This window comes from Vombatus ursinus, unplaced genomic scaffold (assembly GCF_900497805.2).
Source record: "Vombatus ursinus unplaced genomic scaffold, bare-nosed wombat genome assembly UNPS02014768.1, whole genome shotgun sequence".
Taxonomy (NCBI): domain Eukaryota; kingdom Metazoa; phylum Chordata; class Mammalia; order Diprotodontia; family Vombatidae; genus Vombatus; species Vombatus ursinus.
The window spans coordinates 35,721,297-35,745,172 of NW_020954546.1; the positions used below are offsets into that span (position 1 = coordinate 35,721,297).

The 23,876-nt window shown below is 35.2% G+C and overlaps 1 protein-coding gene across 1 annotated transcript in view; it reads left to right on the forward strand.

Annotated features, from left to right (window-relative positions):
- The first annotated feature begins 229 nt into the window (after window positions 1-229).
- The window catches only part of LOC114043108 (HORMA domain-containing protein 1-like), a 30,502-nt gene continuing 6,855 nt past the window's right edge, over window positions 230-23,876 (forward strand). The window contains exons 1-13 of the mRNA XM_027862049.1: window positions 230-430; window positions 886-950; window positions 1,698-1,842; window positions 3,843-3,906; window positions 4,381-4,417; window positions 5,443-5,463; window positions 5,635-5,661; window positions 8,976-9,043; window positions 9,571-9,722; window positions 10,103-10,359; window positions 17,201-17,267; window positions 17,342-17,412; window positions 19,284-19,367. Coding sequence (XP_027717850.1) covers window positions 918-950; window positions 1,698-1,842; window positions 3,843-3,906; window positions 4,381-4,417; window positions 5,443-5,463; window positions 5,635-5,661; window positions 8,976-9,043; window positions 9,571-9,722; window positions 10,103-10,359; window positions 17,201-17,267; window positions 17,342-17,412; window positions 19,284-19,367 — 1,026 coding nt within the window. The 5' untranslated portion in view covers window positions 230-430; window positions 886-917. The remainder of the gene's footprint in view (window positions 431-885; window positions 951-1,697; window positions 1,843-3,842; window positions 3,907-4,380; window positions 4,418-5,442; window positions 5,464-5,634; window positions 5,662-8,975; window positions 9,044-9,570; window positions 9,723-10,102; window positions 10,360-17,200; window positions 17,268-17,341; window positions 17,413-19,283; window positions 19,368-23,876) is intronic.

Here is a 23,876-nt window from a genome sequence, read left to right on the forward strand (position 1 = left end):
GCGCAGAACCCACTTGCTCCCGAAGAGTTGTCGTCGTTCGTCGCGAGTCGGCTTGCCAGGCATCCTTTAAAATATGTATTTAGCCCGCTATTTCCCAAGCTCCAGTTACACAGGCTGAATCCTTCGAGTCCTGGGCAGAATGTCTAAATATATTTTAGAAACCAACAAACAGGGCTCATAACTTTTTGCAGAAGGTTGTGTCCAGGCCACAGACCACGCAAAGGGCAAATTGAGGCGGCCCAAGCGTGCGCCGAGCCCCGGTTAACCGTCAATTACTGCACTAAGAATTAAAAACAAAAAGCCACAAACCATACGAAACTACAAAAGATTTGCTAAATGTCAGGATGTGCTCTGCTTCCCTTTGCTGGCCTCGAGAAAATCACTGTGGTCAAATTGGGTGCTGTGCGTTGTCACTTCCAGTATGGGAAGGGTAACAGTCTGTTATTTTAAACTGCAGTCTGAAAAGACCAAGGACGGGAAGGGAAATGGGTTTTTGAACAGGGAGGGCATGACGGGGTAGTGGGGTAACAACTTTTATTGGTAGTGTTTGCTGACTGTCAAGTAGACCAAAAAAAAAAAAAAAACCAAGTAGAAAAGAAATAAGCATTATTATCTTCTTTTTTACTTATGTGTCCAGTTTCACAAACTGTTGGACTTGGCTTATTACTCTCCCCTATATGATGGTTCTTGCTAGTCAAAGGCAAGTATAAAAAATGAGGAAGATTTTTTTCAAAGTTATTTAACTTTGGGTGTGGAAACTATCCATGTGTTCATCTCTTCTTCATTAGAAATTCTCAGCTCCTGTGTGTAGAGATGAGAATTTAGAATGGTGAGCGTGAGAATAAAGTCAGGAGTTAAAGATCTGTTGTGTTTCTTTCTCACAAGGTTGTGATAAATTGGACCCTTTATGATGAAAAATGGCTACTGCCCAGATGCAGAGGAATTTTATGGTATGACTCCATTTATGTGAATATTATACTTTGCTACCAAAATAAACCAAGAAGTCTCGTAGTGGGGCCCTCTGAGCTCCAATTACTTTATAATGGATTTTTACATTTAAAAAATAATTACAACAAAATGTTTTATGCTTGGGCCTTTTATTATGTAAATAAATTCTGTCCTCCCAAAAAATAATGATCACTTAGCAAGTGCTTGACATGTTGAGAATACATTAAAAATGCATTAAAAAAAGGATTTGGGGAGCTTTTGCTTAAGTTGTTAGTTCAAGTTCATTCTATACTGGGTCTTAGTGAAAGTTGTTCAGTGACTTTAAGAAATGTAAATTTGTCAACTTCATTCCATCTATCTGGAAAAGGAGGTCCTTCCACAAAGACACAGATCAGTGGTTTTCTTCTAAATGTTGTCTGTTGTTCTAAGAGCAGAAGAAACTTGTAATCTCTGTGGTTTCTATCTAGATAGTGACAAAAAAAGAAAGAAAGAAAAGAAAATGACCTAGCACTAGTGATAAGTATTGTATACTTGCATACAATTGTTCTGCTACCAAATTAATGTTAGATGACTTGTATTCAGTGGTATACATTTTAGTTACAAAAAGTCTCCCTGCTTTATTTAGCACAGGATCCCCCAACCACTTAAAAGACTAGTAGGGAGAAATAGCCAAATTTATTCAAAATTGTTATTGCATTATTTTTGTCAACTTCATTTTTTAAGAAAATGTTTTAAATCTTAAATTTTAGAGTGCAGTGGCATTTCCTAATACGATTTCAACTGAGCAACAGTCCTTGGTGTTGGTGAAGAGGCTCCTAGCTGTTTCTATATCCTGTATAACATACTTAAGAGGAATATTTCCAGAATGTGCCTATGGAACAAGATATTTAGATGGTAATGTAATTTTTATAAAGGCCTTTTTAAAAGTTGTGCCATATTAATTTTTTCTGTTTTAAAACTCTAATTTAGATTTGATTTATTGAGATTTTGATTTTTAAGGTTTTAAAAAATCTATTTGTCCCCTCTGCTTCACCCTTTGAAGGGCAGTAAAGACTGTTCTTCATTTTTTTGCTTGGTTTGAATTATTTATACCTGCTACTATGCACTAATAGTGCAAAGGACAAAAGTAGTGCATTGTAGAGCTTTGTGCAGTAGTAGTATCTGTTCTTGTGCTAATTTAAATAAATGAAAATAATGTGGACATGGTATACTATTCTCATTGACCTTTTTTAGACTGTTAATCTCTTGGTCCTTTGAAACCGTGTTATATTTTGCTGATGGAGTCTTAGCAAATACTTTGATGATAAAGATGATAGAGTATATTTTTTCTAGTTTTTTTAGATTACACAGTAATCCTCATAATAACATGTTGTAACAGTATTAATAATACAATGTGTTTACATTTTTTATTTTTAAAAATATATAATAATGTTCGTTAACTGGTAATTCACTGTTAAATTTCAAAAATAATGTAAATTTAACCCTTGATATAGGGCAGCTAGGTGGTAAATTAGATAGAGTGCCAGGCCTGGGGTCAGCAAGATTCATCTTCCTGAGTTCAAATCTGGAATGATATACTTACTAGTTATGCGACCCTGGGCAACTCACTTAACCCTGTTTGCCTCAATTTTCTCATCTGTAAAATGAGCTGGAGAAGGAAATGGCAAACCACTTCAGTATCTTTGCCAAAAACAAAAACAACAAAAACAAATGGTATCATGAAGAATCAGACATGGTTGAACAACAAAAAACTATTGATATATAACTAAGGAATTTACAGTTTCTCCCCAATTGATAAATAGTCAAAGGATATGAACAGGCAATTTTCAGATGAAGAAATTAAAGCTATTTATAGTCATATGAAAAACTGCTCTAAATCACTGTTGATTAGAGAAATGCAAATCAAAACAACTCTGAGGTACCGCATCACACCTATCAGATTGACTAATAGAAAAGGAAAATGATAAATGTTGGTGAAAATTGAGAAAATTGGAACACTAACTAATGAATTGTTGGTGGAGTTGTGAACTGATCCAGCCATTGTGGAGAGCAATTTGGAACTATGCCTAAAGGGCTATAAAACTGTGCATACTCTTTGATCCAGCAATACCACTACTAGGTCTGTTTCTCAAAGAGATCATAAAAATGGGAAAAGGACCCACAGGTACAAAAACATTTATAGTAGCTCTTTCTGTATTGGCAAAGAATTGGAAATTGAGGGAATGTCCATCAATTGGGGAATGGCTGAACAAGTTGTGGTATATGAATGTAATGGAATACTATTGTGCTATAAGAAATGATGAGCAGGCAGACTTCAGAAAAACCTGGAAAGACTTGTACGAACTGATGCTAAGTGAAATGAGCAGAACCAGAACAATGTACACAATAACAGCACCATTGTGCAGTGATCAACTATGATAGACTTATCTCTTCTCAGCAATACAATGATCCAAGACAATCCAAAAGACTCATGATGGAAAATGCTAACCACATCCAGAGAAAGCACTGCGGAGTCTGAATGCAGATCAAAGCATACAATTTTCACTTTTTTTTTCTTTCTTGTGGTTTTTCCCTTTTGTTCTAATTCTTCTTTCACAACATGACTAATATAGAAATATTTTAACAGGATTGTACTTATATAATCTATATCAGATTGCTTGCTGTCTTCAGGCGGGGGCAGGGAAGGGAGGGCGGAAAATTTGGAACTCAAAATTTTACAAAGATGAAATGTTGAAAATGGTCTTTTAAATGTAATTGGGAAAAAATACTAAGTAAAAAAATTTACAATTTCATTCTGTACTTTGTATTTCATAAATACAATTTCAATTATTTCTAAGTTTTTACTGTTTTATTCCTCAAGAAGCAAAATAGCATTGTCCTATTTTTATGTTTAGATCTTTGTGTCAAAGTTCTGAGAAAAGACAGAAACTGTCCAGGATCCACTCAGTTAGTGAAATGGTAAGCATAAGAGTACCTAATAGGAGAGGTTTTCTTTAAAGTCATAAAAATTTGTGGTTGAACTTGTTTTAACTATGCGAACTTTAAATTGTTTAACTGAATTTCAGTGACCCCTTCAGACCTTACAACCTCATAATGTTTCTTCAACTTTCTATTTTTCTCAGGTCCTATATCAACACAATAGGCTGGATTTCTTAATTACCTCTCATTACCCTCTCCCCCAGTAGCTGCCAAAACCTGCATTTTGCCTTTAGAATATTTCCTCGTCTCATTTCCTATTTCCTGCTATAATTTTATAATTCTTCGATAATGTATAAGAGAGAAGACTCTGTTTAACCTAAAACAGTGAAACAGTTTTAAAATTACTTTTGTAATGGTCTATCTTAAAGACTTATGCAAAGAACTTAATTTTCTGGAAGTACTCAAATATGCAAGAGTTCAAGATAGAAGATAAATAATATTTGATTTTTTTAGGCTGCTAGGATGCCATGATGCTTTGCAGAAAAAATATGTAAGTCTTCCATTGTTATTTCTTTCCCTTTTATATTAGTATATATAGTATTATCATGTTAAAGGATCACTAATTAGATTAAGAAAAGCATACTCCAAATTAGATAAAAATCTGAATTACAGAATATTGATAAAGAAATAGCCTTGTTACTTTAAGTAATCTGTATCAATTAGAATTAATACTAAGCAAGTGTTCCCAAGTCCTAACAGCCTTGTTTTAATTAATGAATTAAGACCTTTGTAATTAATAATCATTAACTTTAAAACAGCATATTAAAGTTTGGGGGAAAATCTCATTCTTTATGTGTTTAATATGCTTTCAATAATCTTTCTTTTTCCATAACTTATTTAGCATACTCTTTGTCCATATACAGTGTCAAGGTGTACCAGTACTATATAGATTGAATTAACAGATTTTGCATTAATAAGGATTAACTATAAACTTCTAATATACTAACCTAACTAAAATTTGATATAAACATAATCATGAGTGTATATCTACATTTATACAGAAATTTAGTCTTAGAAAAAATTATGAAATAAACTATTCACTACTTTTCATCTCCCCTTTTTAGGGCTCTCCCAAACTCTTTTATTTTTTGGTCCCTTTCCTTGCGATTTCCTTTAGGCATTCATATTCTGCCTTTCTTTTCATAAAACCAGCTCCCAGGAAAGGAGCAGTCATATCATTTCTGTAGAGGTGTAAATTATTGATTTCTTAACATTTTAAGTTTCTCAGAATATTTACTTTTTTAACAGATTTCAAAATTCTCATTTGATTTAAGCCAAAAAAAAACCCCTCACTGTTATTATTCAGAACTCTTATTCTGAAATTTTTGGCAGTAAATTGTCTGTTTGATAAGGGATTAATGGGACACAAAGAAGGTTTTCCTAAGGCATCTGTTTATGTAGCTCACCCTGTACCATAGTAACTTCCTATTGGTATTAATAGTGAAATAGTAGTTTTAAAATGTTATGACCCATCTTAAAATATTTTACAAAATTAGTATTTTTTTTTTATTTCAGCTAAGGATGGTCGTTCTGGCTGTAAGTATTTTTGATTCTTTGATTCTTTTCAAGAGTATTTAATTTTGCCTTGTCTAAGTGATGCCATATTTTAAAGTAGTTTAATCTGTTATTTCTTTTACTGAATTTACCTGATGAATTTAATTAAAATAGGCTTAGTCTTAAATAACTATTTTCATTAATTTTAAATAGGTCTACAGCAATCCAGAAGACCCTCAGGTAAGTCTGATTGATCTAGTAAAATAATGCATTGCCTTTAATATCTAAAAAGACTTTATTTTTCAATTTGTGATGTAACAAAGGGGAGATATTATAAACTTTTTAGTTTTGAGAAACTTTCACACACTTCCTTATTTGATAAGGAAGCCGGGCTCAGGAATTGTTAAGTGACTAATGCAGAGCTGCAGAGATGTTCAGTAGTGATGGTATAATAGAGAATAGCAAAGGCTGGAGAAGGACCTGCTGTGAGTAGGGGGAAGTCCTTGTGTTTATAATGCAGTTGGTTAGTAAAATGTCAACAGAAAGAGCTATAACACACAGTATTACGTAATAAGTTCATTGCTCTGGAAAGCTCCAGGGGACCATCTGACCAAGGGCATCAAAGAAGCTGGGTCAATGACCTGGCATTACAGGCTGCTTAGGAATCACACACACACACACACACACACACACACACACACACACACACACACAGAAAGAAGAGGAGGACTGAAAGCATTCCAGTAAAGAGACGTATGCAAGTGAGTGGAGGTAGGTCATTGACAGAGAGAGGAAAAGTTTGTTGGGCATAGAAAATTCACTGGGGAGAAGAGTAAATGAGGCTAAAAAGGCCAATGGAGCCAAATCATAGAAGGTCTTGTATGTCAGATAGAGGAGTCTGAGCTTTATTCAGTCAACAAGAAGGAGCTACTAAATGTTTTTGAGCAAAGGAGTGACATTGCCAGATACATGTTCAAGAAGGATTATTTTGGAAGCAACATTCGGGGAACTTGGGAAGGCAAGAAGAGCAAGGAGGCTAATGAGGGTGGGGTGATGGCAATGAAAATCTCTGCTCAGAGCAGAGTGGAATAGAGGGTAGAGAGAGAGAGAGAGAGACATATGAGAGACATTGTGATGGTGGAAACAGCAGCAATAGGGATAGTACCCATGACTACATTAATGTAATGTGCATGGTGCATCTTTGGTTAAGGGAGTTTCCTTTTGAAGCTTAGAGTTTTAGACAGTTGCCTAGGGAGGTTAAGTGGTTTGTCCAGGGTCACACAGCCAGGAGGGATCAGAGGCTAGACTTCAGTCCTGGACTTTTCTAGCTTCCAGGACATTTCTCTGTCTCCCAGGCTGTGCTGCCTCTCATAACTGATTGGATAAGAGAGGGAAAATTAAGAGTTAAAGAAAAAACCTTTGAACATGAAATGTGGTTTAAATGATAATGCCCTAGATAGAAATAGTAAAACAATAAGGTTGAAGTGGAAAGACAAAGAGCTTGGCTTTGGGCATGTGGAGTTTTGAGTCCCTGGGGATGCACTGAAGTGAAGTAAGTAGTTGGAGATAGGAATCCATAGTTCAGAAGAGAGCTGCAGGTAAACAAGTCACTTAACCTCCATGGGCCTCAGTTTTCTTATCTGTAAAATAAAGGGATAAGATTACAGGATATTTAACTTCCCTTCTAGTACTAAATATTATAAAGTTATGATTGAGATTTTGGAGTTGGCTACATGGAGACTGAAGCCCTAAAAATAGCTATCTGCCAAGGCAAAAAGGTGTAGAAATAGAAAAAACAGGACCAAAGACAAACATTTGGGAACACCCACATTAAAAGACTGGTAAAGGATTAAGAACTTTAAGAGGGGGAAGGGGTTGCCGCTGGTACAGATTTAGGAAAAGAACCTGGAAAGTGTGGAGTCTCTGAAGATGAAAGGAGAAGTAGTCTAGTTAGAAGAAATGATTAATAGTATTATCTTAATACCTGCAGAAAGGCCAAAGAGGAGGAGAACTGAAAAAGAGACGATCCCTTAGACAATGACCTAGCAGTTTCAGTAGAATGACATAAAGCTGCAGCAATGCCCCTTATACTGAGATCACCAGTCCACTGTTTTTTCCTATACCATATTGGCTCTTTGCAAAATACTGCTTCTCTAATAAACATGCCCATACTTGAGGTCAGAGAAGAAACCAACACATTTTCTCTCACCCTCAAACTCTGAATAAACATTGTCAATCCTGATTGCACTCATCATTTGGGGTTTGAAACACATCGTAACCAGGGAGGGAAAGAGGGAAAGGGTCAGAAATGAAGAGAAAGGTAGAGGAAATGAGAGAAAGGAAAACAGGAATAACACTAAGGGAAAGTTCCAGAGATATTTAGTTCTGAAGTGAGAGTAGGACAAGCAGGAAGTTCCTCTCCATTTAAAATCTCAGATTATGCAGAAAATGATAAAACATCAAGATTTTTTGAAGGAAGAAAATGTTTTTTCTCTGATTCTCTTTGGTATCCAAATGAAAATACATATGATTGTAGGACCTTATTAATCATAAAAGGCTATAGAAATGTGAGTTTTATGTAATAGAAGATGTTTAATAAATTTACATTGACAATAATGGAATATATCACTTAGTCTCATTCTCTATAGGCAATTTGAATTGCTAACACTGTTGATTTGATGAGGGGCTGTGCAGAAATTAGGCCTTATGGTGACTGGGGGGAAAGACTGAATAAATATATACTCTTTCTTATAACTTGACCATAAAAGCCTACTTCAGTACCTTACCATGATGTGGTGGTGACCATGGGTTCTTGAAGACATACCAGTGAAACACAATTTTTGGTGGGTGCTGCCAAGCTTTAAATAAGGGCTGGGGGACAGTGTATGTGTTGACCAAAAACTAGCTTAGATAAGTTAGGAGAAGACCATCATTACCAGAGGGTTGGGCACCAGGTAACAAATATTTTTGGCCATTGTAGTACATAAAGATTATCTACAAAGACATAGAGGGATTGAAATCATGGATGGTTAATATAATGAAGTAAGCTAAACCAATAGAAAGCAGTGTCCAAATAAATGTGAAGTAAACTAAACAACAAACAAATATAAAGCAATATCCAAATATATTTATAATTTTTAAAAATTTAAAATAATAGTTTATGCTTATATATTGTGTTACAGTTTACAAAGTGAAATATGTTATTTAACTAATTCCACAACAGCCCAGTGAGGTAGGTAATGCAAGTATTTTTATATCCATTTTTCAAATGAAAAAACTAAGGCCTAAAGAGGCTAATTACTATACACAGGTAGTTTAAAATTTTCCATTATCCATAAAGCACTATGCCCTCTGCTCTTTTTTTTGTCCATTATCTTTCTGTATACTTTTAATAGTAGTTATAGTCAATATGAAAACCATTTTTTTGATTCTATTTGTTCTGTTGAATTTATAATCTTTACATTTTAATAGGCAAATCAAAGCAGCAAATAAACATTTGGAAACTAGCATTCTATGTTAGGTATATAACTCTAATATTTTATTTGTGTTTTAAGACAATTTCAGAATGTTATCAGTTTAAATTCAAGTATACAAGCAATGGACCAGTTATGGATCTGACAAGGTATCATCCTGTTAGTTTCTTTCTTCCTTATTGAGTTCCACTTATTCATATTAATAAAACTAATTTAAGAGTTGTTGTCTGTAGCTATTCAAGCTACCCCATCTACCCATTAATGCAAAGTTGTTAGAGTTGTGATCCTTTAATAGCACTACACCACAATTGTGTCTCAGAATATATTAGTCTTGTGGAAAACCTGGACAAAGAGTAGGAAAGAGTTGAAATTACTAAATTGTTGTTTTATTTGGGGATTGGAACCACTTAGTAAAGTTCCAGCACTAGTTTCTTTGAATGTTTGTGTAAAAAAATGAACAAGATTATGAAGGCATTTTAATGTATTTAAAATTAAACTGAGACATGATTAACCTATTAAATGTTAGTAAAGCTCTTTGAAAATAAATATTTTCATGTTATGATGGTTTTTACCTGAATAATAATGTTGTGATATACTCGAATACATTTAAAAACATTAAATATGATACATAAATTACTGATAACCATAATTTCTCTAATATTTTGTTCTTTCTTAGTAGAAGCAAAGGCAGTAGTTCTAACCTGTCATCTTCTGACACAAAGAAAGCAAGTATTCTCTTAATTCGCAAGATTTATATTCTGATGCAGAATCTGGGGCCTTTACCCAATGATGTCTGTTTGACAATGAAACTTTTTTACTACGATGAAGGTACTATTTACATTGCATTTTGTTTTTAGCAAATACATACAGGTTTTATTATTGAAATTGTTTAACTGTCATTTAGTTATATGATTTTACAGTATAAACTTTTAAACTTCAAGAAACTTCCCATTTAATGTCAATATTTGAGAAAGTGGCTTGGAATAATTTAACTATGTAAAATGTTAGTATTATATGTGTTTCTCTGGTGACAAGAATATATTTTAGGGGCACTTACCCCTTAGGATATATACTTTATTTGACTATGAGTTTTTATTTGTTATAATATATTCAGAACTCAGGCAAGGCTCTGTGAGTTGTACTGTTAATTTTTCTTTGAATTCATAAAAAAATGCAGGGTTTTTTGTTTTTGTTTTTGTTTTTTGTAGTTACACCACCAGATTATCAACCTCCAGGTTTCAAGGAAGGTGATTGTGAAGGAGTAATATTTGATGGGGAACCCATGTACCTAAACGTGGGTGAAGTTCCAACAGCTTTTCATACCCTGAAAGTGAAAGTGACAACTGAGAAAGAACGAATGGAGGACATTGATAAAGCTATCCTAACACAGAAACAGTTAAAAACACCACTACAGAAAATCCTGATGGATAAAGAAGATCTAGAAGCACAAGAACAGTTTATGAATGTAAGATTTGTGAAGGCCTATAATGGATGATAGTACCATGTTTTACTCTTAACTGTAGTGGTCGGGGTCAGGGAACGATCTGTGACCTTATCTTCTGTGAATTTCATTTAGTACAATCTAGGGAGCACCTTGGACAGAGTGCAGGACCTAAGTCAGGAAGACTAGAATTCAAATCCAGCCTCAGATACTTACTAGCTATGTGACTTTGAGCAAGTAACTTCATCTCTGTCTGCCTCAGTTTCCTCATCTGTAAAATGGAGATAACAAAAGCACCTATTTCCCAGGGCTGTTGTGAGGACAAAATGAGTTTTACAATGCTAGTTTGTAAAAATACTTTGTAAACCTTAACTATGAAATAGTTTAAATACGCTAGATATATTATTACATAAATGCTAGCTATTATTATAAACCTTATTTGATAGAAAGGTAATTCAGATTGGGAAGAAAAGAAATTTTCCCTAATAACCTTGCTTTATTAATGATATACAGTGCTATGTAGAATATTTTTTTGAAATACTCCAAATAGTTTGACATATATGTTCAAAATATCTCTGAGATATTATTTTAGATATCATTGGGGCAAACAAGTTATTGTTCATATTATTCTGTCACTTGCAGTATCTGACTCAATGCTTCTAGTGATGCTAATATTCATTTCAACAAATATTTATTTGATTTATATTCAGATGTAGAGTCAGTGTCTTTTACCTTATGATGTCTGTTTGTCCATGACACTTTATTTACTACAATGTGCAATGAACTAATCCTAGGTACTGGAGATAGAAAAGAGAGAACCAACATAGATGATGATCTTAAAGATCTTAGGATCTTGAGTAGGGAAATATATATACACAAATAACCTGTACAAGGAAGAATGTGATAAATACTGAAGAGCAGTCTAGGCAAAGTGCTCTGAGCAATTTGAAGCAGAAGATATCATTTTCATCTGGGGAAGAGAAGTAAGACTTCATGGGTAGGTGCAACCTGAGTTGGGCCTTGGAGGAAGAGAGAGACTTCAAAACATGGAGTTGGGAGGAGTATAAAGAGAGTCCATTTAGGCACAAGGGATCAAATGAGCACAGATGAGAAAGGAAGAGTCAAGATGAGACTGGAGGATAGAAAACAGTAGACTTTGGCTACTGTGAAATGAGTGAATAAATGAATGAGTAAGCAGCAAGATGGTAAAGTGGATAGACTGTTAGACTTGGAATCAGGAAGACCTGAGTTCATATCCAATTTTACATACTTATCAGCTATATAACCCTGAGCAAGTCATTTAACCTCTGCCTGCCTGTAAATAGTGCTTTGCAAACTTTCAAGTATTATATAAATGCTAGATATGTACAATATCATCTGGAGTCAAGGCTCTTTGCCATCCTGGTTGCCTTCCTCTGGACAGTCTCCACTTATCATTGACTGTCTCAAATGGTGGTTTCCAGAACTGAACATAATACTGCAGCAGAGGTGCCTAAATTATAGTGGGCAGATTATACTAGGACTATCTTCTTTCTATTCCTGGAAGTTGTGCTCCCCTTAATACAACCCAAGACTACATTAGCTTTTTGGCTGCTATATAATACTGCTTCATGAATGAATGAAGCATTTATTAAGTGCTTACTATGTACAAACACTGTGGTAAGCCCTGGGGATGTAGATAGAAAAATAAGACAATCCCTTCTCTCAAGGAGCTCAAATTCTAATGGGAAAGACAACCTATAGGGAAGAATTCAGCTGCAAGTCATATGGAAAGGTCCCATGATCCTTAGGGTACAGTGGAAAAGAAAATGATACTGTCTCTTTTTTTAAAGTAGCATTTCCAGTGATAAAATGATAATCATTTTATGATGTCAAACCATTTGATAATGCTAAGGGCTTTGATGTCAAGAACTTTCCTTTCTATGTCTTCACCAGCTATGTCCATAGCCCCTACAGGAGCAGTTGCCAGGGTGCATCTCCACAGTTGCTTCCCAGAATGATATTTGAGGACACTGGGCTGAAAGCACTGTTTTTCCCAAAGCTTTTGGGGCAGGATCCTTATTTGGACTTTCTTTATTGAGGTCCGAGGGAAAATGTTGGTCCAGAGGTAGTAGTGGTTTGACTTACTTGGCACATGCCACTTCCTTTTTGTTTCTCAGAGTACTTTGCTGCTTCACCGGGCTGGCTTGCCTGTCTCGATGTATGGCAGTTGGGTGACAGTTAGTGAGAATGACTGGCATATTTTTCACAGGAATCATGTACCCAGCTGATGGCTGTAAGGACTGGGCTGGAAGCATACTGAACCACAGTGAGCTGGCTGGCCACTAAAATGTCCAGATCTTTTTCGTAACAACTGCTTTCTATCCATAACTTCTCCATCTTATATTTGTGAAGTTGAATTTTTTGGACCCAAGTATAAGACTTTATGCTGATACCTACTGAATGTTATCCTGTTAGATCCACTTAAAATTTTAGCCCACTAGATCCCTTTGGATCCAGACTCTGTCATGTACTGTTTAGCTATCCCTAGCTTTGTGTTTTTTGCAAATTTAGTGAACACGCCTTTTATACCTTTATCCAAGTCCTTGATAAAAGCATTAAATAGCACAGATCCCTGGAGAATTCCCCTGGAAACCTTCTGCTATGTTGTTGAACCATTGATGACTGCTCTTTGAGTCAGGTCATCCAACTAGTTCTAAATCTATCTGATTATATTATTATCTAATCCGTATCTCCCAATCTTCTCCTCAAGAATAGATGATGCTGAAAAAATGTTAATATAAATATCGTACTCTGTGATTTCGGCTGAAGTCTGCCAGAAATGGTATTTTTGATTATGTAACCAAGCCATTTGTAATTGGAAAAAGAGATGTCCAAACTGGCATAGTTCTCATGCCTTCATTTTTTAGGTAGGATTTTTTTTTTAATTTTTTAAACATTTTTATTTAAAGTTTTGAGTTATAAATTCTATCCTTCCCTCTCTCCTCCATGAAATGGTAAGCAATTAGGTTGTACGTGTCTGCAGCAGGATTTAAATTCAGGTCTTCCTAATTACAGAGTCAGTACTCTATTGGCTCTACTGCCTAGCTATCTCCTAATGAACGAGGATAGACAAATGAGAGTCAAGGGCTTCAAGTGGTATAATTTGATTGCAGAGTAGAGTGTGGTAGTGATGGGTAATAATCACTGACTTTTATGTAGAATTATAAAGTTTGTAATAAACTTTATGTACATTATCTTAGGAACAACTAGCTAAGTATAAAGGGGCATATCACTAGTAGGCTGGTCATTTAGTGATTAATTATTTGGCCATGATAATCCATTAAACAAAGAATAATACAAAATAGTCCTCAGTTTTGTGTGATCTTCTGTTTTTATAGTAACAGTGGGACAGTAGCAGAAAAGGGGGGCAGAGAATGCTAAGAATCACATTTTAGATTATCTATAAACACTAATCTCAATTACCAGTGAACAGACAAACTACTGGAGGAATTGTATCAATCTTGAAATTTTTTGTTATAAATGAAACCATAATAGCTACATCCAAAGAACTACGGAAGTTGAATTGCTATTTTTTTTTCTCTTCTGTTGAGTTTTGTTTCTTCTTTCTGATGGTTCCTCCTATTGGTTTTAATTTTTACTTACAACATCACTAATGTGAAAATATGTTTAATATAAATGTAAATGTATAGCCTATATCAGATTGTGTGCCGTCTTGGGGAGGGTGGTGAGGAGGAAGGGGGAGAAAAATTTTAAACTCAAAAGCATATGGAAATGATTATTGATAAATCAAAATAAATTAATATAAAAAGAAAAAAGGAAAAAATAAATGAAACCATAAAACAAAAGGAAATTATAATTAAAGGGAAGAATGGCTCACAGCTTCTGCTTGGAGAGGCAAATAAAGAAATGGGTGGAGTTGGTTTTATCCTGCAGCCAGAGGCTGGAGGAAACATTTCTTGGAACATTTTGTCATCTAATATTGCAATACATATAAGGTACCTATAGAGAAAGTGGAAATGGCACTAAAAAAAAGATAGTTAAAAAGTAGCTGGACTAAACCAAATAAATAGACAGTGGAGAACTGTGCTAAAAGTAACACAATCTGAAGGCAATAAGGAATCCATTCTTAAAATATCTGAAGGAGGGAGGATTACCGAGCAAGGAAAAAATCTTGGCCCTCTCCAAAAATGTGATGGAGAGATTATCAATAACTACAAAGCCATGTATGTAGTTTTTCATCTATATAAAAAATTTCTACATCGAGGATATTTTTGATGAGGGCATTAAGGTATTTAGAAGAGGACAGGCAAGTTTTCTTGTAGTAGAATACAAGGTCTCATTGTGCTTATTGTTTGTTGACTATTAAAAAAGGCAACTGGGGGTACAATGAATAGAGCACTGGACCTGCAGTCAGGAAAAGGAAAAATAAAATACCTAGCCTCTATATATGGCTTTAAGGTTTGCAAAGCACTTTAGCAAATATCATCTCATTTTGTCCTCACAACAACCCTGGGAAGTAGGTGCTACGATTATCATCATTTTATAGACTAGGAACATGAGGCCAACAGAGGTTAAGTGACTTTTCTAAACTTACACAGCTAGTATATGTCTGAGGTTGGATTTAAACTTATGTCTTCCTGACTCCAGACCCAGTGCTATATCCACTGTACCACTGAGGGGCCTCTTTATAGTCAATAAACAATATTTAGATAGTATTCTGTACCTGGAGTTTAGAAGATCTGAGTTCAAAATCAGATACTAGCTTTGTGACCCTCAGCAAATCACTTTAATAGGGAGATAACATGCTCACCAAAAGTGTTTACTACTGTCAAGGAGAAGATCTAACAGTGTTTAAGTTGAAGAGGGATAATGAATTCTCACAGATAGTCATGTTGCAGATGACATTGTGATGATTGCATGAAGTTCAGAACACTGCAAAGCTTCCTAAACAAGATTTGTAACTCAAAAGTTTACTATCCACACAGGAAATACCAAATGGATGAAAATTCATTCGTATTATAATATTCATATAATTCATTCATATTATAATATACACTTGGGTGGATAACCTATAGAACTCATCAATCAGTATTTTTATCTTGGACAGACACTGAAAATGTACAATGACCCAAGCACAGAATTGAACAGAAGATTGGATTGAGTTGCATTTGAGACACTGCAAAGTTCTTTTAATAGTCTTAATTTCTTCTTAAAATTAAGGCTTATCTGTTTAAAACCCACATTTTAATGCTGCTGTTATAAGATTGCAAGTCATGATAAACCACTGTCTCTGAAAGATGGAGTTTAGAGATACCAGAAAGGGCCCATGGACATTGTATGGTGAGTGTTAGTGAGCCATGAGAGGACTCCATTAAAGAAATCATTTGACTGTAAGAAATATGGGCTGGTCACAAAATAAAAGTCGGAATACCAACAAGAAGCCTGTGTGCTATGTTGTTATCTGTGTGGTGACCAGAAATCTCAAGGAAAGTTTCCATGGTCCCTTGCTGCAAACACATGGGAGACCATGGATAAGAATCAAACAGGACTGACAGGGTGTAATCTGCCTCACTAGAGGGAATACTAACATTAATGAGATCACAGATCTGTTTGAATATTGGAGTAATAAGCCTGTGTGTAGGTATAAATTCTCATTCCCATTTTACATATGAGGAATCTGAAACTTATAGATATTAAGTGCTTGTCTAGGTTCCCACAATTATTGTTAAAGGTATGGTTAGAACTCAGGGCTTTCTGACTTCCAGGTACATTGAGCTATCTACTACACTGCACTCCTTTCTAAATATGAAAATAGTAGATGAAATTGACAGGGTTTGGATGTGGAAAGTGAAGGAGAGAGAAGAGTCAGAGATGACTACAAGGTTTGAGGGTGATGGTGTCATCAACAGAAATAGAACGGGTTTTGGTAAGAAGATAATAAATTCAATTTTTGGACATGTTGAGTTTAAGGGGGTAATAATTTTTCTAAATGGAGATGTGAATAATCCGTAGACACCTAAAGATACTAAACTGGATCTCTGGTACATGTTTTTAGAAGCATCATACTTCCATGAAAAAGTCTCTTATCATTTGAAAGAATTATATTTCTATAAGTATGCAGCAGGTGTAGTGTCATATTATGTTTAACCTTTACATGAAATTAATTTGTTTAAAATTATAATAGATGAATATCATGAGAAAAGACAGAAGGTATAATTTCAGAGAAATCTGGGAAGATTTGCATAAACTAATATACATTGAAGATAGAAGAACTAGGAGAACAATTTATATAGTAACAGCGTCATATAGACAAACAATTCTGAAAGACTTGAGGATGCTGAACAATAAAGTGACCAAGCACAAGTCCAGAGGAGGGATGGTGAAGTGTGCCACATGCCTCCGGACAGAGCGGTGATGGCCTCAACATGCAGAGTGAGACATACAGGATGGGAATGCGTTTTGCTTTACGAGAACATAGTTACAAAAATTTTGTTTTTTCCAAATTTGGGGGAAGGAGATAGGAAGAGAAGGTAGACCTAGGGACAGGGTCCACTCTTCCCCCAAAAGAAAACAGAAGGAATCACAGACAAGTAGTACCACTTTGAAGATTACGTATTAAATTTGTTATATACATTAAAAGAAAAGTAAGTGCTATATAATGAGATTCCAGTTTTATGTGTAATCTTCTCTACTACTACAATTGATATGGAAATGCTAATTTTATTTGGTGTTAGGTTCAAAATAAAAATAAAGTTTAAATTTAAAAAATTAATTTTTATGGTAGTAAATACTTCTATCTAGCTGTTTTTGTGTCTCTTAGAAATATGTACATTTTATTCCTGTTTATGTGCTTTCTATATAGGAAGATTTTGTCACTAGTGATAAAATGAGAGTGCAGAACAAAAACCATGAGTCTTCAGAAGCTGGAGGTAGGTTTATGAAAATATAGATTAATTCACCTTAATTTCTATTTTATGTCATTTTAATCTTACTGTTTTTATAGCATTAGATTGTGAGGAAGATGAAATTATGAGGTCTGAAGAAAGCCCAAATCTTTCCATCTCTCATTCTCAGGTATAAAAACACTTTTTAATTTCACTTTAAAAGTACTGCCTTTCAGTTTTCATAGAAGAGATCTAAGCAATCAATAGTCATTTGAAAAAATGCTCCAAGTCACTAATAATTAGGGAAATGCAAATTAAACCAACTCTGAGGTTCCACCTCCTATTCCATAGATTGGCAAAGTTGACAAAAAAGGCAAACGATAAATGTTGGAGGAGTTTGGGAGAACAGGTACATTAAAAACAGGTACTATTGGTAGAGCTGTGAATTAGTCCATTCTATAAAGCAATTTGGAACTAAACCCAAAAAGTTAATAAACTGTGTATGTCCTTCAATATGGCAATACAACTATTAGGCCTACACCCCAAAGAGATTAATGAAAGAGGACAAGGATTCATATGTTCAAGAATATTTATAGCAACTCTTTTTGAGTTAGAAAAAAACTGGAAACTAAAGGAGTACCCATTAATTGGAAAATGGCTGAACAAGTTATATGAGTGTAATAGAATACTTATTCTACTTTAAGAAATTATGAAAGCAGTGGTTTTGGTGAAACCTAGGAAAACTTAAATGAATTGATACAGAGTGAAGTAAGCAGAATTAGGAGAACAATTTATACAATAATGACATTATTGTAAAGATATAACTTTGGAAAACTTAAGAGCTCTGATCAACACAATGACGGACCACAATTCCCAAAGGACCCATAATGAAACAGACTACCTGTCTCCTGACAGAGTACAGAGGGAGACATACTGTTTTGGACATGGCCATGTGGGAATGTGTTTCACTTGACCATATATATTTCTTATAAGGGCTGTCTTTTTTAGTGGGTATAGGGAGGAATATAGGAGGGGAAAAGAGGGCAGATGTGGGTTAATTTTTAATTAATTTAATTTAAAAAACAAAAAGATTGTATTTCCCAAGAATGAATGATTTCATTTATTTGTTTTGGCTTTCTTTCTTTCTTTCTTTCTTTCTTTCTATTTTTTTTTTTTTTTGAGGCAGTCTGGGTTAAGTGATTTGTTCAGGATCATACAGCCAGTAAGTGTCTCATGTCAAATTTGAACTCAGGTCCTCCTGACTAAGGGCAGTGTTCTAACTATTGCACCACATAGCTACCCTTGGCTAGCTATTTCTTATATTTTATTTGTTTATTTTCAGTTCTTCAAAAAGAATATTCACCAATTTGAACTCCTGTTACTTAATAAAATCTGGCAACTGTCATCAGAAAGTCATTAGTAGTTGCAGGTTCATTTAACAATAATCTTACATGCCATTCCTATATAATCATTTATTTTTGTGGCTAGAAAGGATTTTATAGGTATATAATCATAACTCTTATTATTTTACATATGGCTTACAGAATGCTGTGGCAGGAAGGCTTTTTAAAGATCATATGACCTGGAGGCAAGAAGACCTAAATTCAAATGCAGGCTCAGATACTCATTAGCTGTGTGACCCTGGACAAGTCACTTGAGCTCCATCTGTCTCAATTTCCTCATCTGTAAAAGGATAATAAAAGAACCTACCTTCTAGGGTAGTTGTGAGTATAAAATGGGATAATGTTGGTAAATTGCTTAGCAAGCCTTAAAGTGCTATACATATGCTAGTTATTATTATTATTATTATTATCATAGACCAACCGACTTGTTTTACAAGTGAGGAAACTGTGACCTATGAAATTGATGTGACGTGTCTAAGGTCACACAGTGTCAAAACTGGCACTAGAACCCAGGTTTCCCAGACTCCAGCCCAGTACTCTTTCACTTATACCAATACTCTTTTACTGACACTGATGTTAGTATCTGATTTTCTCAAAGCTGGAACAAAATATTCCTTAAGTATAGTTTTCACTTGTTATATTGTTGTATGGTTTTTAGGTTGAGCAGTTGATCAATAAGACATCAGAACTTCATGTATCAGGAAGCAGAACAAGAAGTGGAAAGGTTTTTCAGAATAGCATGGTAAGTACTTCATTCAGGATGAAAAGTGTATGTAATACAACTGGTTTGTTTTATTTTATAATTTCAATCATAATGAATTGTGTTACAGTTAAGATGGTATTAAAGTGAGAGAGTGTGGCCAGTTGGATGATTGCTCAGACTGAGATTTATGGGATGTCATTACCTTAGAGAAGTCAGCACAAATCAATGTGGTATTTAGCTTTGTTGTTTTACAAACCCAGCTTTAGCAGTTTACCACGGGGTGATCGTGCTGGTTCAAGCAAGTCTCCCCCTCTCCTGAGCTTCCCTATTATTGTCAAGGGCACTACGGTCCTCCCAGTTACCCAGACTTACAACTTCAGTGTCCTTACAGATTCTCCGCTCTCACTCATCCTACATATCTAATGTTACCAAAGGCTAAGAACTTATATATTGTAGGGAGAAAGTGGTCTCTCTGCTTGAGGGGCAATGCTTTTTTGAAACACAAGCCAACCAGCCAGCTAATTAGAACCACAGGCATCTAGTCTTTTTTTTTTTTTTAATTTCCTCCTGACAGGATTGCTGTCTGGCCCAGTCCTTTCTCTGATTTAGGGTTAAAATATTTTTGTTAGTCCATTTAAACCCTTATGAATCCATTTTAGAGGGTTCTTTCAAGGAAACTACACAGAAGTCACGTGGGTCTGAGGCACAGGATTTTCCCTGGGTCTCCTGAGTGAATGAATTCATTCGCTCAGGAGACCCAGGGACAATAACAACAACAAAAGGCTGGGGGAAGAGGGGTGTTATATGTGAGGCTTCTGCCCTCTTTCCCTGCAATTTAATTTCTTTGTTATGAATTCCTGCCTGTCACATGCAAGTATAGTTAATAACACACCTGCATACTTTAAGCTACGCTATAATTAGATTATGTGTTATTTTATATTGGTTACATTTTTTATTAGTGTTTCCTTGATGAGATTTGGGTGACACCCTAGTCTCATTAGCATCACATTTACAAGTGTCTCTTAGGATGGATAATTTCTGCAAATGGCTAATCTTATCCATCTCATATTCATCTTTGTTTCAATTTCAGACCATTTCCCCAAATTATGGAGGTGTATGTTATTTGACTTACATCTCCTTATGCATCCAATATAAAATTTAATAATAATTTTTATTTTTCATATTCAAAACCATTTATTCTCAAAGTTCACATCAGAGTTATAGGGTTGAGAAGGCAAATATTATAAAATACAGATCCCCAAATTGTGGTTCAGTATGTAGTGTACAGCATGTATCTTGTTTTCCAATCCCAATGAGGTGAGAGTTGACACCGAGCAAGTTCCTAATCACAGCGAGTAGGAGAAAAAAAAAAAGCATGGAAAAATAGAATCATTAATGGCAAAAACTCTCCCCAAACATTTTCCACTTAGATTGAATGTTAGAATGTAGGGAGAAAAAGCTGATGTTTACAAAATGACATGATAGAACCATTGGAATTTTTATTACTTTGGGCAAATCTTCTTTGAAGAGTAAACTTATTGGGAGTATGCATCCTTTTAATAAATGGTGAATGAAGATGTGAAACATAAAAATGACATGAATCAGTGACTTAGGAGTCTATTTCTAGCTTTTTGAACATATAGCAGGTATGTACCAAGGGGAATTAAGTAAGTTTCTTCCCCTTCCTTCAAGGAAGACTCCTAGAACACATTAAGAAATAGGGCAGCTGATTCTGTTTGAGGAACTACCTACCACATGGCCATAAATGAAAGACACAGAGTGAGCACACCATGCTCACTCTTGAAGGTGGGGGCAGGCCAAACAAGGCAGAGATGCTAAGATGCATGTGAACCTGAGAAGAGGCCTTCACTGAAGAATGCTGCATTCACAGGGCCCTAGAGGGAAGGACATGACAGGAATTGGCACCAGATAGACATATTGAGCTAAATGAATACCTGGAAATAGACTGACAATGAAGGCCAGTGCACTCACACAACCCTAGAGGAAAGGAACAGGTGCCAGATGGAGATGCTGAACCAGAAGTGGAGCAGTGGGGGTATTGTAATGGGGTGAAATATCAACATGGTAGGAAACTGGAAGTGAGGACTAGAGAAGAGACCAGAACCAAGTAGCAGTAAGTACAGGGCCATGACCTGAAAGAGCAAACCTTTTCCTGGTATTGCAAATCCTAGAGATTCCATGAGGATCCAGGGGATCCAGATCCAGATGAATGTCAACTCTAGTGTTCTAAGCCATATGTGGTACAACTATAAAGTAAAAAAACATGTATAGGTCTCTGTGGGAAGTGGGAGAATTTGTTTGTTTGTTTGTTTGTTTTACTATTGACTTGAGTCCTTTCTTTTTTGTACTAAAAAAACAACAAAAATACATCCAACTTTTGTATAGTAATGCCTTATTAGTTCAAGCAGTCAGGTGACAAAAAAAACCAGGAGAATTTATAGTCATGAAAACCCAGAAAGACTGAGTGCCCAGGAGAAGGCGGTCAATAGTGTTAAGTGCAGCAGAGAGGTCAAAAAGAAGTAAGATTGAAAAAAGGCTATCAGATTTGGCATTGAAGAGATAACCTTGGTAACTTTGGAGAATGCAGTTGAGCAATAAGGTTGCAAAAGGCTAAAAAGTCAGAGGGGACTGTGAGTAATGGGAAGGGATCAAATACAAGAGACATTGTTGAGGTATAAATAAATCACTGATTAACTATTGGACATTTCACACTGGATAGCCTTTGGATATCTCAACCTTGATGAAAGAACTTAACATCTTTCCCTCAAAAGCTATCCCTATTCTGAATTTCTGTTACTTTCTATTACAGCCCATGTTTCCAGTCACCCAGATAGACAATTCCTCATTTTCCATCATGTCACAAATTCAGTCAGTTGCCCAGTTTCTTTATTAAAACCTTAACAACGTCTCTTGTATTTGATCTCTTCCCGTTATTCACAGTCACTGTCACAATGACTGTCTATCAACTGGGGAATGACTTAATATTCTTAAAAATTTGACTCAGTTCTCTATGTAGTTGAGAAATGAGGCCTTTATCAGAAACACTTGCTGTAAACATTTTTTTCCCAGCATTCTGTTTCCTTCTAATCTTGGTGGCATTGGTTTTGTTTGTGTAAAACCTTTTTAATTTAATATAATCAAATTATTAATTTTACATCTTGTAATACTCTCTATCTCTTGTTTGGTCATAAATTCTTCTCTTATCCATAGAGCTGACAGGTGAACTATTCCATGCTCCCCTGATTTCCTTATGGTATTACCTTTTGTGTCTAAATCAAGTATCCATTCTGACAATGTTAAGGGGCCCCCTGAACTTGTCTTCCTGAGTTGCCATATTTTCCAGACACACTAGACCCAGAGTATGCAAGAGGCTCCGAACTTGTCAAGGATGAAACCTCCCGAGCTGACATAATTTGCTGTTTCTACCCCAAAACTAGACTCCCTGTGTGTCAAGACAGGCACCAGTCAGTCTGCACCAGAAGGAGAAACTATCTTGTGTATCTGGGACCCTTGTAGATAAGCAAACCATCCTATCTTCATGGTCTAGCAGTTCTCAAGGGAAAAGAAGGGATTAGTCTTTTTCCCTATAACTTAAATGCCCAAGGCTTTCCCTGCACCACTGGGCTCCTTGGTATAAGGAGTTGCCACATACATGTACCTCTCTCTTATAATAAATCCAATTACAATGCATGTCTCATAGACTTGTGATATTGTTTTTGGTTAACAACCTTATCTTGGTATACAGTGTAAGATGCTGGTCTATACCTAGTTTCTGCCATACTGCTTTCCAGTTTTCCCAGCAGTTTTTGTCAAGTAATGAGTTCTTGTCCCAAAAGCTTGGGTCTTTGGGTTTATCAGACACTAGATCACTATGGTAATTTATTACTGTGTATTATGTACCCAAAATATTCCACTGATCTACCACTCTATTTCTTAGCCAGCACCAGATTGTTTTGATGATTATTGCTTTATAATACAGTTTGAAATCTTGTATGGCTAGGCCACCTTCCTTTACATTTTTTTCATTAGTTTCTTTGATATTCTTGACCTTTTGTTCTTCCAGATGAATTTTATTATTTTTTCTAGCTCTATAAAATAAATTTTTGGTAGTTTATTTGGCATGGCACTGAGTAAATTAACTTAGGTAGAATTGTCATTTTTATTATAATTGGCTCAGCCTACCCATAAGCAATTGATAGTTTTCTAATTGTTTAGATCTGACTTTGTGTGAAAAGTGTTTTATAATTGTGTTCATATAGTTCCTAGGTTTGTCCTAGGTAGACTCTCAAGTATTTTATATTGTCTATGGTTATTTTAAATGAAATTTCTCTTTTTATCTCTTGCTGCTGGACTTTGTTGGTAATATAAAGAAATGCCAATGATTTATGTGGTTTTATTTTATATCCTGCAAAAGTATTCATCTTTTATCCCTTCCCTTATTTGAGAATCCAGAAATATTCTCACTTTAGTTTTAACCTTGCCGATTCATAAAATTTTATTTTTCAGATAAAGAAAATCTTTATTATT